This window comes from Piliocolobus tephrosceles, chromosome Y (assembly GCF_002776525.5).
Source record: "Piliocolobus tephrosceles isolate RC106 chromosome Y, ASM277652v3, whole genome shotgun sequence".
Taxonomy (NCBI): Eukaryota; Metazoa; Chordata; class Mammalia; order Primates; family Cercopithecidae; genus Piliocolobus; species Piliocolobus tephrosceles.
The window spans coordinates 8,062,318-8,077,192 of record NC_045456.1 but is presented as its reverse complement, the minus strand read 5'-3'; the positions used below and the strand labels follow the sequence as shown (position 1 = coordinate 8,077,192).

Below are 14,875 nucleotides of genomic sequence, written 5' to 3'. Positions count from 1 at the left end.
CTTAAAATGTAAAAACCATTCTTAGCCCTCTGGCTATACAAAAATAGGTAGTGGGCTACCTACTCATTTTGGCTGCAGGCCTAATATGCAGATCCCTGCTCTAAAAGAACAGGTTAGTAGAGGAACAAACACTTTTCTCTGGGCTTTTAAAATATCAGTGGGGCTTAAACCCGTCCTCATCACCTTACTTAGGCGGTTCAAGGCTAGCTGAGATAATACACATGAACACTAAAAGTGCTATGGAATAACAAAGTATTGTTTCTTATCATCATTGTAACTAGTTCTGCAACTGTCTCCTCCACCTCTGCAGCTGTAATAGGTGTACTAGGAGTGAAGGTTTCTCCTGTTTGTCTCTCAGAAGCCGGTTACAGGTAAAAGCTAAGTCCAAGGGTGTGCATGGTTAGAACGATGCAGGAATTCCATTTACAGGCCCCTGCAGAAAAAAAAAAAAAAAAAAAAAAAGAACAAGTCTAAAATGGTAGAAGACTTAAAATGAGGAGAAACAAAGGTGAGAGAGGGAAGAATTCTTACAAATGAACAAAGGGCGTATAATGTTTCACTGTAACAGGGTCCTGTTTTGAGATGAGAAATGTCACCCTGTATATTAAGCTTTGAGCACTTTTCACACTGTCATTGACATCCAGATCAAGATATGGAGCAGGCGGCTAAATATATGAGTGTGTAGACGGACTGTTGATCACCTTTGGAATCTTGGGAAGCATAAAGAAAACTCATGCTGATATGCCAATGAACAAAACCTTCCCGAAATGATTCCAAATAACACCATTACAATCTTTAAAGACAACCACATTATTGACGTACTTTGACTTTGTTCTTTTTTATTCAAGAATTTCATTTTTCTCCTCTAAAACTTATTGAATTTCTTTTCAAAGATACATATTATAGAAGTACATGGGGCCAGGTGTGGTGGCTCACTCCTGTAATCCCAGCACTTTGGGAGGCCAAGGCAGGCAGATCACCCTCAGGTGATCTGGAGCTCGAGACCAGCCTGACCAAAATGGAGGAACCCTGTCTCTACTAAAAGTACAAAATTAGCCAGGCGTGGTGGCTCATGCCTCTAATCCTAGCTACTCAGGAGACTGAGGCAGGAGAATCGCTTGAACCCAGGAGGCGGAGGTTGCAGTGAGCTGAGGTCATGCCATTGAACTCCAGCCTGGGCAACAAGAGTGAAACTCCGTCTCAAAAATTAAAAAAACAAAAGTACATGGACATCTTAAACACTTCAGTATTTTTGTTTCTTTCTTCTTCAAGCCATCAACTCAAAATTTATTTCTTGTAGATTTTGTGTATTTGCCTTTCAGGGCTGTGTAGCTGCTATTCATTAGATGACAAATGTCTCTGAAATATTCCATATTAAAGACTCAGACTCATTGAACCCAGGAAATCAATTGGCTCCAAGTCAAGGACCGATTATTTTGTAAATGCTAGTTTACGAAGGCCATAAATACACTAGGTGGTTGAAGACATCCAAATATATCCAGAAAAGATGAGTACGCCTGACTCCCGTATCCACCCTCATGAGAGCATTCTGCACAGCACGGTCTGTTCCATCGACCAGTGCTCTCACCCAGAAGCTACATGTGATCAGCTGTTGCATGAAACTCATAATTGTGTTTTTCTCTATCTTTTCCTTGGGTTTTTGGCAGTGTCTCAGAAAAAAAAAAAATAGCTTATGACCCTTTCATTTGAGCCGCAGAACTTTCTTAGAATCCATCACAAGCAAAATAGTCTCAGGCCTGAAAGGCCAATTCATCTCTGAACCAGGAAACTGGAGAAATTTAGGTGAATGATTCCCCTGATACTTACCTCAATTACCCTGATAACGTTTCTCAGTTTTCAACTTTTGTAAAGTTCTGTCTTCCGGCTGAATGAAGACTGCTTTCGAGATCACAGTATTGGAGTAAAAATTAAAACCTAATTTGAATAACTAACAACCTCTAGTTAATGTTATGTACATTGACGTGTTTATGGATTAGGTGTACTGATGTCTGCAACTTCTTTGAATGCACCAAAAAATAACAATAGCAGCAGTAATAATAGAAATGACAACAAAGTGAACTAATAGATGAATAGAGAGATGGATAAATGGATTGATATATGACAAAGCAAATACAGCAAAATGTGAATTGTAGAATCCAGATGGTGGTGTATTGGTGCTTTGACTTTTTTTTAACTTTTCTATATTTTGAAATGTTTCATGACACAATCTTAGGAAAAAAATAATTTGAGTCACAGTGGGAATCAGGACTAGAAGGATTCCAAAACGTTATGCCCCTTTGTCTACTTTCTTTGCTTCCAACTCTAGCACCTTGTACACAGTAAATGAAGTGACTCTCTGTTGAATTGAGCTGTTAAACTAAATTCCAAGTTGCAAGATCACTTCCAAAGCTGGCAGGATGCTTTCAGAGTATGAGTTGGTGATTTATTTCTGTGAGGGCCAGATAGTAAGTATTTGAGACCCTGTGAGCATACAGTCTCTGTCTCAACTACTCAACTCTGCCGTTGTAGACTGAAAGCAGACATAGACAACACTTGACAGTTTGCCAAGTAGAGGGTACCATCAATGCAGAGGCTGTGGGGCAGGAATCGTGGCTGTGTTCCAATAAATTTTATTCACAAAAACTCATGGAGCTCATAGTTCGCCAACTCCATGTAGACCACAAATACTTACCTTCCACTAGAAAAATAGGAGTAAAATTGACAAAATGTCAACAGTCTATGTAAAGCTTTCATGGGGGACAGGACAGGACATAGGTGATAACAAAAAGAAACAACAAACATTTTTGTGTCTACCTCCACCTCCTACTCACCCATTTCCTTTCATAAAAAACAGGGCAGTTCGTTCTGGCACTGAACCTGAGGTTTGATATGCAAGCACCCTTAGGAGAGGTGGCATGTTAATCTTCAATTCTAGTAAGTGTGAATAATTCACATCGGATCCCAACTTTCAAGCAGATTATTTTAGCACCAGAAGGAATACATGCAGGAGGTAATGGAGTGATGCCCCTAAAGAAGAGATGCCCATGAGCAAAGTTCAAACTGCAGAGATAAGCTGTTGGAGCCCTTGTGGTCTTACTCTTCAGTGAGGAGAGACAAATAATAAAGGTAATAAATAAGTAAATTATGTATTATGCTATAAGGTGATGAGTCCTGTAGAAGAAAGAAAAACTAGAGCAGAGGAAGGGAGATTGGAGTGCTGGGTGGAGGGCGAGGCTGTGATATTAAACAGGGTGGTCTGCGTAGGGCTATTAGGAAGACGCCACTAGAAGCAGAACCTGGAAATGAGGACATGAGCCAGTCAGGTATGTGGGGCAGTTTGCCAAGCAGACGATACTGCCAATGCAATGGCCCTGGAGCAGATGTTGCTCAGAATATTGGAGGAATAGAAAAGATGTCAGTTTTAGGAGTGGTAAGATGAAGTAGAATAATCATGTGATGATGTTAGAGACAGTCCTAGGGGACCAGAATGGGGGGACAAGCGAAGAATTCAGACGGGAGAAGTGCGAAGATGTGACTTACATTTGAAGAATCACTCTGGCCCCTCAGTGGAGAATAGACTGCAGGGGGCAAGAGTGTAAGAAGGAGAAGAGTCTGGAGACTAGTACAATATTCCCCCGGGGGTGGTGGCAACTCAGACCAGTAGGTGGCAGTAGAGGTATTGAAAAGTGGCCAAACAGGGTACATTTGAGGATAGCGCTAACCTTATTTCATGAAGGATTGAAGGTTTGGTGCAAGGGAAGGGTAAAAATTAAGGATGACTCCATATTCTTTAGCTAGAGCAACTGGAAGGGGAGAGTTCCTATTAGCTGAGAAGAGGAAGACTGTAGGAAAAACTAGTTTTTGGGTGGGGGTGTGAATCAGGAGGTCAGCTTTGGACAAGTTTTGACATATATATCAGATATCCCAAGTACAGATGGACAAGTTGACGGTCAAACATGAGTCTGGAATTCAGGGAAGAGGTCCTGGCTGCCATAAGCATATAGATGGTGTTTAAAGCCATGAGTCAAGTGGATTTTTTAAAGTGAGAGAAAAATACAGGTCAGTCACAAGCCAGAAGGACTCTGATTATCTCATTTTCTTTCTTCCTCTCTCTCTCTGTCTCTCTCTCTCTCTCTCTTTCACAATGGATTCTACCAGGTTCTTTTTTATTTTAAAAATGTAAGCACAAGTAAACAGGCTTGTTCACATCATGAAGTCAAATTATCCCATGCCATGTCCCTTTAGTTGTTGCCTGCTAAAGGCTTGCGTGAACAAGCTTTGGAGAAAATTCCTAAAATTCTGAATAAAGATGACAATGCAGAGTATAATTTGAGTAATGAAGTCATATTATCGAAATAGCAGGTTGCCAAAAGTTAGGTTGTAACTAAACTCATGGAAAATACAGAGCCAAAGAAATGGTCAGGAGAAGTAGCAGAGGAAATGAATGAATAGAATAAGTAAATAAATCCGTGACATTTTGCCTTAGAGGAAACCACTCCTCCCAGCTGCCCTTGGGTGTTTTATGCCCCAAGAAGGCATGGAAATCCCAAGAGATTGTGGCCAGGTGTTTCCACAGTTATACCAACTGTGTTAGTCCATTTTCATACTGCTATGAATAAATACTCAAGACTGAGTCATTTATAAAGAAAAAGAGGTTTAATGGACTCACAGTTCCATATGACTTGGGAGGCCTCACAATCATGGTGGAAGGTGAAAGAGGAACAAAGGCATGTCTTACCTGGTGGCAGGCAAGAGTGCATGTGCAGGGAAACTACCCTTTATAAAACCATCAGATCTGGTGAGACTTATTCACTATCATGAGGACAGCACAGTAAAAACACCCACTCCCATGACTCAATTACCTCCCACTAGGTCCCTCCCACAACATGTGGGGATTATGGGAACTACAATTCAAAATGAGATTTGGATGAGGACACAGCCAAACCATATCACCCACTCCTCCTTCCCCTGCCCTAAGTTTACTTTTTATTCTAGAATCGAACTTTTGCCATATTACCATATATAAGTTGTGAAGTAAATACAAATCGCCATGTGGAAAAGGAAATTAATTAGCAGAGTGTAGAATTAATTTATTTGGCCAGGTTGTTATGCTACTGTTGCCCTGCTTCACCCTTAATTTTTTGAATGACTACCTACTATATTCCTAAAGAATAGAGAGCTATTTGGAATCCATCAGTGACTTTAATTTGCTATTAGAATGTAAGTTACACTCTTTTGAATTCTTGTGAAGGACTCCTTGCCCTTCCCAAAATTCCAGTTTCCAAACTGAAATGTTAAAAAATATTTCTACAAGTTATTTTTCCCACACTCTACTGTAATTAAACCATTACTTGTGGCTCCCCCACGCACACCCACACACATAAGCCCCTTGAAGATGTGGGCTGCTTCTCCTCTGTTTGCTCTTGTGTCTCTAGCCCCTCACGGAATGCTCAGCACATGGCAGGTTCTCAAATAAGACCTGACTGAACAAATTAATAGAAATGATGCTAATTCCATGTACACTCAAAAGAATACCTCTTTGAAAGTCAGTAGCTTCACCCTCCTCTGCCAACCCAAGACTTCGTCACATCATAGATGCTTACAAATAAGTTACAGTAAGCAACAATTTATAAGTAAACACAGTGTGTCAATGCATGGCAAAAGGATGATTACTTCTCTTGGCTATCCATAGCAGGACATAAAACGTGCCCTTCGATTTATTACAAAAGGCCAGTCAGTATGCACCAGAGAAAATGGTGGAATGGGGGAAGCCAAAAGCTGTGAGTCTGTCATAATGATGTCAAGTGACACACTTTTTCATTGCGATCAGGGTGTACCATACCTTAGAAAAAAACAATCTATTTTCCATTTCTGGATGTCTTAATAATTTAAACTATATAAATAACTCCTTTTCCATCATATGCACTGTTCTTACATATTCTCTGGCCTTCCTTGGTCCAAATGTTGAGTTGAAGTTTTCATTGCATATTCTCTGTGCGCTTTGGCATTACCTAATGGTTTCCTGGCTCGTGTGAGAGAAGTCAGCGTCAGCAGTCGGGTTTTGCCGAGATATTTTCTTGTCCTTTCCAGCACAGAGCTCTACAAACAAAGGCAGGGTTATCACATGTACCCGAGAGCTGCCTGGGAAAAGCGGGAGCTATAGTTATCAAAATTTTAACCTTTATGAAGTATGCTTTTGTCTCCGTTTTTGTTGCGTTCAATCAGATCAACAAGTGTTGGCTAAGTGTTGAGCGTGGTTTCCTGTGGGATTGTGTAAGGCTCTGTAGGACAATAAATGTGTTGGGGGCACTGAGTAATGTAGCCATTTCTGACCCGGCAGCCAGGAAAATGTGAAACAATTTGCTTCTGGAAACAGGACAGCTGGGGCTGTGTTCCTGCGAGAGCAGACCAACCACCACGGCGGACCCAGGCAAGCACGGAACAAGCCGAGATGGTGCGTTTAAGCGGCAGGTGACTACTCAGTGTCATATACTATGGGGAAAATAGGTTTGGTTCCCGGTGTTGTGGGGCCTGAAGTTACAAACTTTGGGAAGCTCACTTTAAGAAAAATAGTACAACATTTTGAATATGAAATTACTAGGGCTTCCTCTGGGACTTTAGATGGGACCAGGTAATTTGGAGGTCAATGGCTGAAACTGCTATAATTTCACTGTAAAAATTCACTCCTTGCGCAAAATCTCAGTTAGGAAGCTATCACATTGTGTACATTTCACCCCCAGTTCTATCTAGCTTTGTGCTGTATTCTCTGCTAATTTTCTCCATCCTCTTCTTTAGGTATTGCCTTTCCACAGCTTTTCATATTGGCCTCATAACTGCTTACAAAGAAACATAGAAGTGTCCCTTGTACCTTCTTTACCTGTGTTTTTATGATGTTACTTTAGCTACAAATATTTGCTCTTAGGTTCCTGAGGTCTCCCTAAATCAAGTGCTTTATGTATTTTAGATGGAGATAGACAGATGGGAGGGAGGTGAACCATACAGTTGTACTCACATCCATATAATTTTAAAAGATTTTGTGGGCCACAATGATTTCATTGGATTTGAAAAGGAGTACAACTTTGTGGTCCACATAAGTGCTTCTCAAACTTTCCTGTGCACATGGATCGCCTGGGGATCTTGCTAAAATGAAGATTTGGCTGTGCAAGGTCTTGGGTGGGAACCGAGAGTCTGCATGTCTAATGAACGCCCGGATGATGCAAGTGCACGGACCACACTTTGAGTCACACCCAAGTATTTATTTGTAGGACATATGCGGCACAAATACACAGTCAATAAGGGGCTGGTTCAACCTCATTTTATGGTAACTCGTCTCAAGTTGGAAAGTCTGCTACAAACCTACTATGACTTCCTGCCTCCAATTATCTCCTGTCCCCAGGAGCTGGGGACAGAGGGATGGGAAGTAAAATTTTATCATTAAGGATCATTATCATTACATTGTCTTTAGTTTTTTAACTTTGCTATGGTCTTTTTTAAAACTTTGCCTATGGAGCGATGAGAAGGGATATAAGTTTTCAGGACACCTACTAGGGTGTTGGGCATTAGGCTGCCATCTTCTCGACTACTCATAACCCTTCGAAGTGGTTATTGTTTCACTGCCTTTACAGATGGGGAAGCTGAGGTTTAGCTGGGTTAAGTAACATGACAGGTTGCATAGAGACAGAGCAGGGATTCGAACCCAGCTCGGTGCTTTCACTCACACCAACCTGCATCACGTAAGCAGTGTTGCATGTTTAATTCAGCATGAGATGCTGGCTCATGGATTTATTATTTTTTGCTTTTCTCCTAAGGAAGGTGCCCAGACAGAGTGCCCTAGGCAGAGGAGAGGGAGCAGAAAGAAAGAGGTTAGTGAAAACAGGAAAAGACTTAGAAAAGCTCTATGGGGCACTGAAGATTAATCTCATACCTAAAGCAAAACTTAGCTCCAAAAGGACTAGCATTAAGATTCTTGCCTTCTTTGTGAGAAAATGATCTTCCCAAAATGTCTGGTTTTTATACACTCATTTTGGATCAATTAAGGTATGATGCTCCAAGATGCTGAGAATTTGACTGTCAATGTTAAAAGATTTCTGTCCATATCATGCCAAGATCAACTTTAACTTTCCCTCTCCTGACTAACATCATGTGAAATAAGGATCTGTCAGGTTCTGTGAAGCCAGTATTTGTCTTTGGCCAGCATCATAAGACTTTTGGAACCACTTTACTTGATTATCAGTCAAACTTTTTGTTCTTGTTTAAACTTACCATCACATTTTGTTCAGTTATTTAGCAGGAAGATAAGCAGGCCTGGCATTTGGGCAAATATTTGAAGATCAAGTTTGTCACAGGGCCCTCCAGTTTCCCTTCCAGATCCTGCCCCACTTGGAGCGTCTTCCCTTTCTTTCCCACCCTTCCTGCTCTACTGCCTTCCCACCACACGTATTATTTTAACATCTTGACACCTACCAAAATCTTTAGCTATATGGCATGTAAAGTAAGAGAGGATAACTAAACCAAGTCAAAGGGTAAGGAATTGCTATCCTTATCTCTGAATTTTAAAGGATAAATCTTTAAAGGCACCACCCTGAGCCAGTCAGGGAATACACTTCCTGGCTGAGGGAAGTATCCAATGGACATTTAACTAGATAACCCTGTCTCCCTTGGTATCCTGTCTCCTGCTCCCCTTCCGTACCACTGAGAATTTATTCCAACTTTTGAGGTTGTATGTTCTTACCTATTTTCAAAATGTGGTTTCAAATTTTGTTATTTAACACTGCCTCTCAGCAGGAGATTCCTACTGAAAGATTACAGGTAACATCGTTCTGATATATCCAATAAAATGTCTCTTGCACGGGTCTGTTAAGACTGAAATTTATGGGTAGTTTCACCAAACTATGTCCCTTAACAAAGCTGTAGTATGTTTGGCTGAACACATAGATATTTCCTACTCTGTTTACTGCCATCAGTGGAGTGGACGTTGTACAGGTATGACACCTGAAGCTGGCTCCCAGGGCCATGCCTCTTAGGTCACTTGTTAATGGTACTGGCTAAGTCACTTAGGCTGCTGGGGCTCAGTGTTACATCTGTAAAATGACTTCTAAGTTTCCTATAAGGTTTGCCATCCTATGACTGCCTTCCTTTATTTAGGTTAGAGCAGCCTCTGGTTTAGGAGGGTCGCAGAGCAGGCACGTCCTTCTCTAGCATTAGAATCATGGTCACGAATATGGGCTGTGGAGTTAGACTGCCAGGATTCAAATCCACCTCCACCCACTAGCAGTGTGAGCTGGGCAATTTATTTATCTATTGCAGCTCCATAAGCTATAAGCAGGGAATGATGTTACAACTTACTCTATAAGGTGACTGTGTCACAACCTACCCCATGGGCTGGGAGTATCACAAAATATCCCATAGGGTGTGGGTGTTCTGGCCTACGGCATAAGGTGGAGGTGTCATGACCTACCCCATAGAGGAGTTGTGACCAGTAAACTCTAAACAGCCTGGCACGTAGTGAGCCCTCCTTAAGCACTGACTAGGATCATTATCACAAAATCACTCTCATCCTTCAAAGTCTAATTTCAATGTGCTCCCTTCTCAAATACCTTACTTGGTTACCTTAAGAAAAAAAACAGCTTTGCCTTCCTTGGACCTTTCATAGCAAAGTGAATGGACTCTACTCCAGCACCTACATTTTTTTTCCCCATCTTTTCTTTTTTAAAACATAGCTGGGGCCGGGCGCGGTGGCTCAAGCCTGTAATCCCAGCACTTTGGGAGGCCGAGACGGGTGGATCACGAGGTCAGGAGATCGAGACCATCCTGGTCTACACGGTGAAACCCCGTCTCTACTAAAAATACAAAAAACTAGCCGGGAGAGATGGCGGGCGCCTGTAGTCCCAGCTACTTGGGAGGCTGAGGCAGGAGAATGGCATGAACCCGGGAGGCGGAGCTTGTAGTGAGCCGAGATCGCGCCACTGCACTCCAGCCTGGGCGACAGAGCGAGACTCCGTCTCAAAAAAAAAAAAAAACATAGTTGGTACCCACAATGTGCCAAATACTTTCACACAAGGTTTCTCATTTAACTCCCGTAAAGTAAGAGAGTTGTTACCTATCTCATTTTACAGATCAGAAAACTGAAGTTTAGTGCAAGGGAGGAGTTTGGCCAGGGTGACACGGTTTACAAATGACAGTTCTGTAACCTCCTCCGTGCCTTCCAAGTTTGCCACCCCACAGCAATCTTGCATATTAATTAGTTATGCAGCCTATCTCTCAAACCTGTTCATCGTCACTCAGGGCCACGGACAGCTGATCTTTATTTCTGGAACCAGTCGGTTAATGTTGGACACACTGTAGGGCTCAAAATCAAGCGTGTCAAACAGAACTGCCGACTTGAACTTCTTACTCTCATGACATGGTTTCCCTATAAATCCTAAAAAACTATAGTGATTACAAGTCATGTTAATTTAACACACACCTTTTATGTATGTAAGAGGTTACCTAATGGCTGCTGGCTTCCTTATAGGAAATACTATATTGATTTCTGCCAGGTTTTTGTGTCTCCTCTGTGCCTTAATCACTTTCTAGTTTCATCTGTTTATGAAAATAGGCAGCCTGGGCTATTTGGTAAGCAAATTGATAGGTCTATTTATTCTATGTGGGTGGTAATATGAGAGTCCACCCAAATCCCACTAGCTCCTCTATGGAAATAGATTTCTTGTTAATACTGACTGGGTTTAGGATCTCATTTTACTATAAAAGGTTTTTTGTTTCACCTTCTCAACTGAATTTTCCTTAAATAAGCATAAGAAGAGCAGGGTTTGCTAGTGGTTGGACAGGCATTTGACTTAACAGTGAGCCCTGTTTATTTATTGTCAAAAGACGAGGGGGGAAGATATTGCATTTCTAAAAATTAATCATCAGCAACTATCCAACTATCCTTCTATATCAAGAGAGACCATAGAAATGTTTTCAAATTAGAATTTAGGCCATGCAGAGGAGAAAGGAGAAGTATAAGGAAGGGACAGAAATAAATAGAAGTAGAAAGGCAAGTCCAAGCCTAAGCAGAAACCACATGGTTTGTCTTAGAAGAAACTGATCCGGAAATGAAAAAACTTGACTCATCAAGACGGGGTCCTTCAAGATTGTTAGGAAGCCTCAGTAGCCCAGCTTAGGCAGTGGAACTTTGAAAGACCATTCCTCTTGGATGGGTACCTCAAAAGTCTGTAGCTTCAGGTGTTTGTTACACGAGAACAACATATTACAGACTCAAGTGCACAGTATGTGAACCCATCTTTGAGAAAATAAGCATATGTACATAAATATTTGAAAAGAGAAACATCTAGAGATGTGCTGTGTTTTTCTTTTCCCTGTCTGTACCTCTTGGCTTTATAGAATAAACATATATTGCATATGAATCTTAAAGTGAAAGCAAAAAAATGTATAAAAGGCAGGATTTTGAAATGAATAATTATGTTGACATTTCACAAGTTATATTTCATCAGATGTAACAACGCTTGTAAACCCCTGGAGGTTTACTGGAGAAGGTGCTTGAGGGCTCAATACCTTCCTTTTCACTCAATGTTCTTCCTTTCACTATACAGAGGCAACTTTGTGAATTTGTCAGTGGTCTCTATGACTCATCTTATTCATTTTTTACATAAAATTCCAAAAATTCTCACCTTTAGTGTCATGCACATAAAAGTTTTATTTTTCTTTTCTTTTTCTTTCTTTCTTTCTTTTCTTTTAGGAGACAGGGTCTCACTCTGTCGCCCAGGCTGGAATGCACTGGTGTGATCCTCCCACCTCAACCTCCCTAGTAGCTGGGACTACAGGTGCATGCCACCATGTCTGCTAATTTGTTAGAAATATTTTCTAGGGACAGGATCTCACTATGTTTCCCAGGCTGGTCTCAAACTCCTGACCTCAAGCAATCCTCCCTCCTCAGCCTCCTAATGTGCAATGTGCTGGGATTACAGGCATGAGACGCTGTGTCCTGCCTAGGTGTGAAAGTTCTATAGACAGAAAAAAATATATATCAGCACGTAGTACTGGGAAAGACTGAATAGCTCCTTGGACATTGGGATTTTTACATTTTTAAAACAGTGTTGTTAATGTCACAAATTGATTCAGCATGTAAAAAGATTAAAAAGTAAATTTTCTATTCAACTAATCAGATCTATTTAACTAGCACTCTGCTTTGAGGAATGATGTTTCAGCTGTGGATATAAAAAACTGACAAGAGTTTTCACAGTTTTCTCCTTCTGCCTCATTAGTAAAATATAGAAATATAAAAGGCAAAAGTACCCTACGACTATGTGCAGTGTGATATTGCCTCTCCAAAGGAGGCTTTCACTCAAAAAAAGTAGACCCTCATGGTTTCTATAAGTCTCTGAGCGAATTCTCTTCTGGCCACAGACTTTAGATGTAGAAAATAAGCTTATCTGGGCAGGTGGATATGTAGAGTGCACAATGGAAGCAGAGATAAAAAGAAGGCATGCTACCTACCTTAGGCTCTACTATACCCTGATCTCTGCCCTGCCTTTGATCACTGGACAAAGAAACCAGTGACCATGGCAAATAGCACCCATTGTACTCAGAAGAAACCCAATCTACTTTTGTGAAAGAATTATCCTTTTTAAATAGCTAAAACAATATCCCAAGCAAAAAGTAACCAAGACTTTATTATATTGAATGGTTAAGGTTTCCACTACTTCTGTCTAAAAATCAAATAATGCCCTTGGAGGACAGTTTAGGAATTAATAAATAATCTTTTGTTCTATGTAGTAAATAATAAAAGCTGGTTTTCTTAATTCCACTTTGAGAGTTGTGTGGTCTATGTTAGGAGGAAAGCAGGCTGGAGTCAACCATGGTTTATTCAATGCCAGGCTGTATTTCTTAGTCTCCCTTTCATTTCATTCTTTTGCCATAGCGGGTCCATCATACTCCCAGGCCAGTGAGAAGTGCCCTCTAGTGATTGGATGGGTTCACTTGGCACCCGCCTCCATGTAGACAGAGCAATGCCTGTGTAGGTGCTTCCTGATCAAGACTGATAAGTGGGATGCAAATATCTTCTTTTGAATGCATGACCCTGGCATAGCCAGAGGGAATATGAGTGATGGTGCCTCAAAGCAGTAACTTTCTGCTTAGAGCTTGAGAGTTAAAGTTAAGGACCACACGTACACTTCGGCTCTAGCGAGTCTAAGGTGAGTAAAGCTTTCAGATTATCAATAAAGAAAGATCTTAACTATTGGGCATCTGAATTCAAATAACGATGCAATTTCACAAAGCAAAGAAGAATGTAAGAAAGTTTGTCTCTCTGGCCTACTGCTCAACATTGCTACTTTTCATGATCAGACCTGATATCAGACTGAGGGATGAAGTAACTGTCTTAGTAGAAGTAGAAAATTAATGCATTTATTTTTCAGAAATACTTTAAATTTTAATGTTTTACATGATTTTGGAATAAAAAGGGAGGGTCTTTTTACTTTGTAAATGTACTCATTTTTTCAGTTCTTTTAAATCTCTTTTGATAGCATCTGTTATTGCAGCCTCATATATTTTCCTCATTTTATCTTATCTTAGGCATTCACTTTGATTTTAAATTCTCATAGATATTGAAAATTATACCTGTGTAATTTATGTTAAATATCTGGTCATGATCAGGGGCTGCAGGTGTTATTTACAATAATGTCAGTGTCTCATAGTGGTTTGGGTAATTTGGTCAAATTACTGGCCATTACTTCATAAATTGAGAGCGGTCTGGAGTTAAATTTTTTAAAGTTTTATTACATCCAATTCAATTCAACCAATACATATAGAATGTTTAAAGAGTAAGGAGCATTTTGATAAGGTGGTCTGGAGAATGAGGCAAAGATGATGAATTTATTATCCACAGTGGGAGGAGTCAAATGTATAAAGTGTTTTTTAAAAATCAGCATATTTATAAAATCCGAAGCAAAGGCAGCAGAAAAACTGTAGCTATTGTGTGATTTATTCTATAATCCTAAGTCAGTCTCATTTTTTAAAAATTAGCATTTATATTATACCTTAATAGGAAATAGTTGAGGAAAAGATATGAAGGTTAAAGAGAACTTACCTAGATGCTGCAAATACTCATTTTAATTATTTATTTTGTTTAGGATGATAATATGGATACAAAATCTATTCTAGAAGAACTTCTTCTCAAAAGGTCACAGCAAAAGAAGAAAATGTCACCAAATAACTACAAAGAACGGCTTTTTGTTTTGACCAAAACAAACCTTTCCTACTATGAATATGACAAAATGGTGAGACATCATGTGTTCCATTGTTTTTATACTATTTATTACTTTTCCTAAGTCTCCACAACATACTTGATCATAATGAAAGAATATCAGGTTTCTACACAGTGAAGATCCACTTCTATCCACTTATCACGTGACCTTTTCTTAATGAAAGTATAATGAATTCAAGATAAAGGATTTTAAAACATTAGTTAACTTTACTAAGGCAAATTATAACTTTAGAACAGTGGTTCTCAACTGAGGGCATTTTTGCTCCCCAGGTGACATTGGGAAAAGACTGGAGATATTTTGGGTTGTTCCAGCTGGGGGATAGGAACAGTAAGTGTTAAAGGCATCTAGTGAGTAGAGGCCAAGAATGCAGCTAACCATCCTGCAGTGTACAGGACAGTCCTCACAACAAATAATTACGCAGGCTTAAATGGCAATAGTACCTTAAAACAATGCTAGAAATGAGACTATTCCTGTACAGTTGAGAATTCTACTATAGTAAAAATACTGAAATACTGTCATAAGATTGAACCAAAATGAAGATGCTTTGCAGAAGTTAAATCTTGATTTTCCTGAGTATATTAACCACATGGTAGGTGATTTGAAACACATTT

At 40.1% G+C, this 14,875-nt stretch overlaps 1 protein-coding gene across 4 annotated transcripts in view; it reads left to right on the top strand.

Annotated features, from left to right (window-relative positions):
• The first annotated feature begins 6,292 nt into the window (after positions 1-6,292).
• Positions 6,293-14,875, top strand: part of BMX (BMX non-receptor tyrosine kinase) — a 55,448-nt gene continuing 46,865 nt past the window's right edge. For 3 of the 4 annotated variants that reach the window (XM_023198952.1, XM_023198949.1, XM_023198950.2), the window contains exons 1-2: positions 6,294-6,454; positions 14,130-14,276. In XM_023198952.1, coding sequence (XP_023054720.1) covers positions 6,452-6,454; positions 14,130-14,276 — 150 coding nt within the window. In that variant the 5' untranslated portion in view covers positions 6,294-6,451. Of the gene's footprint in view, positions 6,472-14,129; positions 14,277-14,875 lie in introns of all 4 variants that reach the window. The other variant, XM_023198951.2, reaches the window with a different exon arrangement.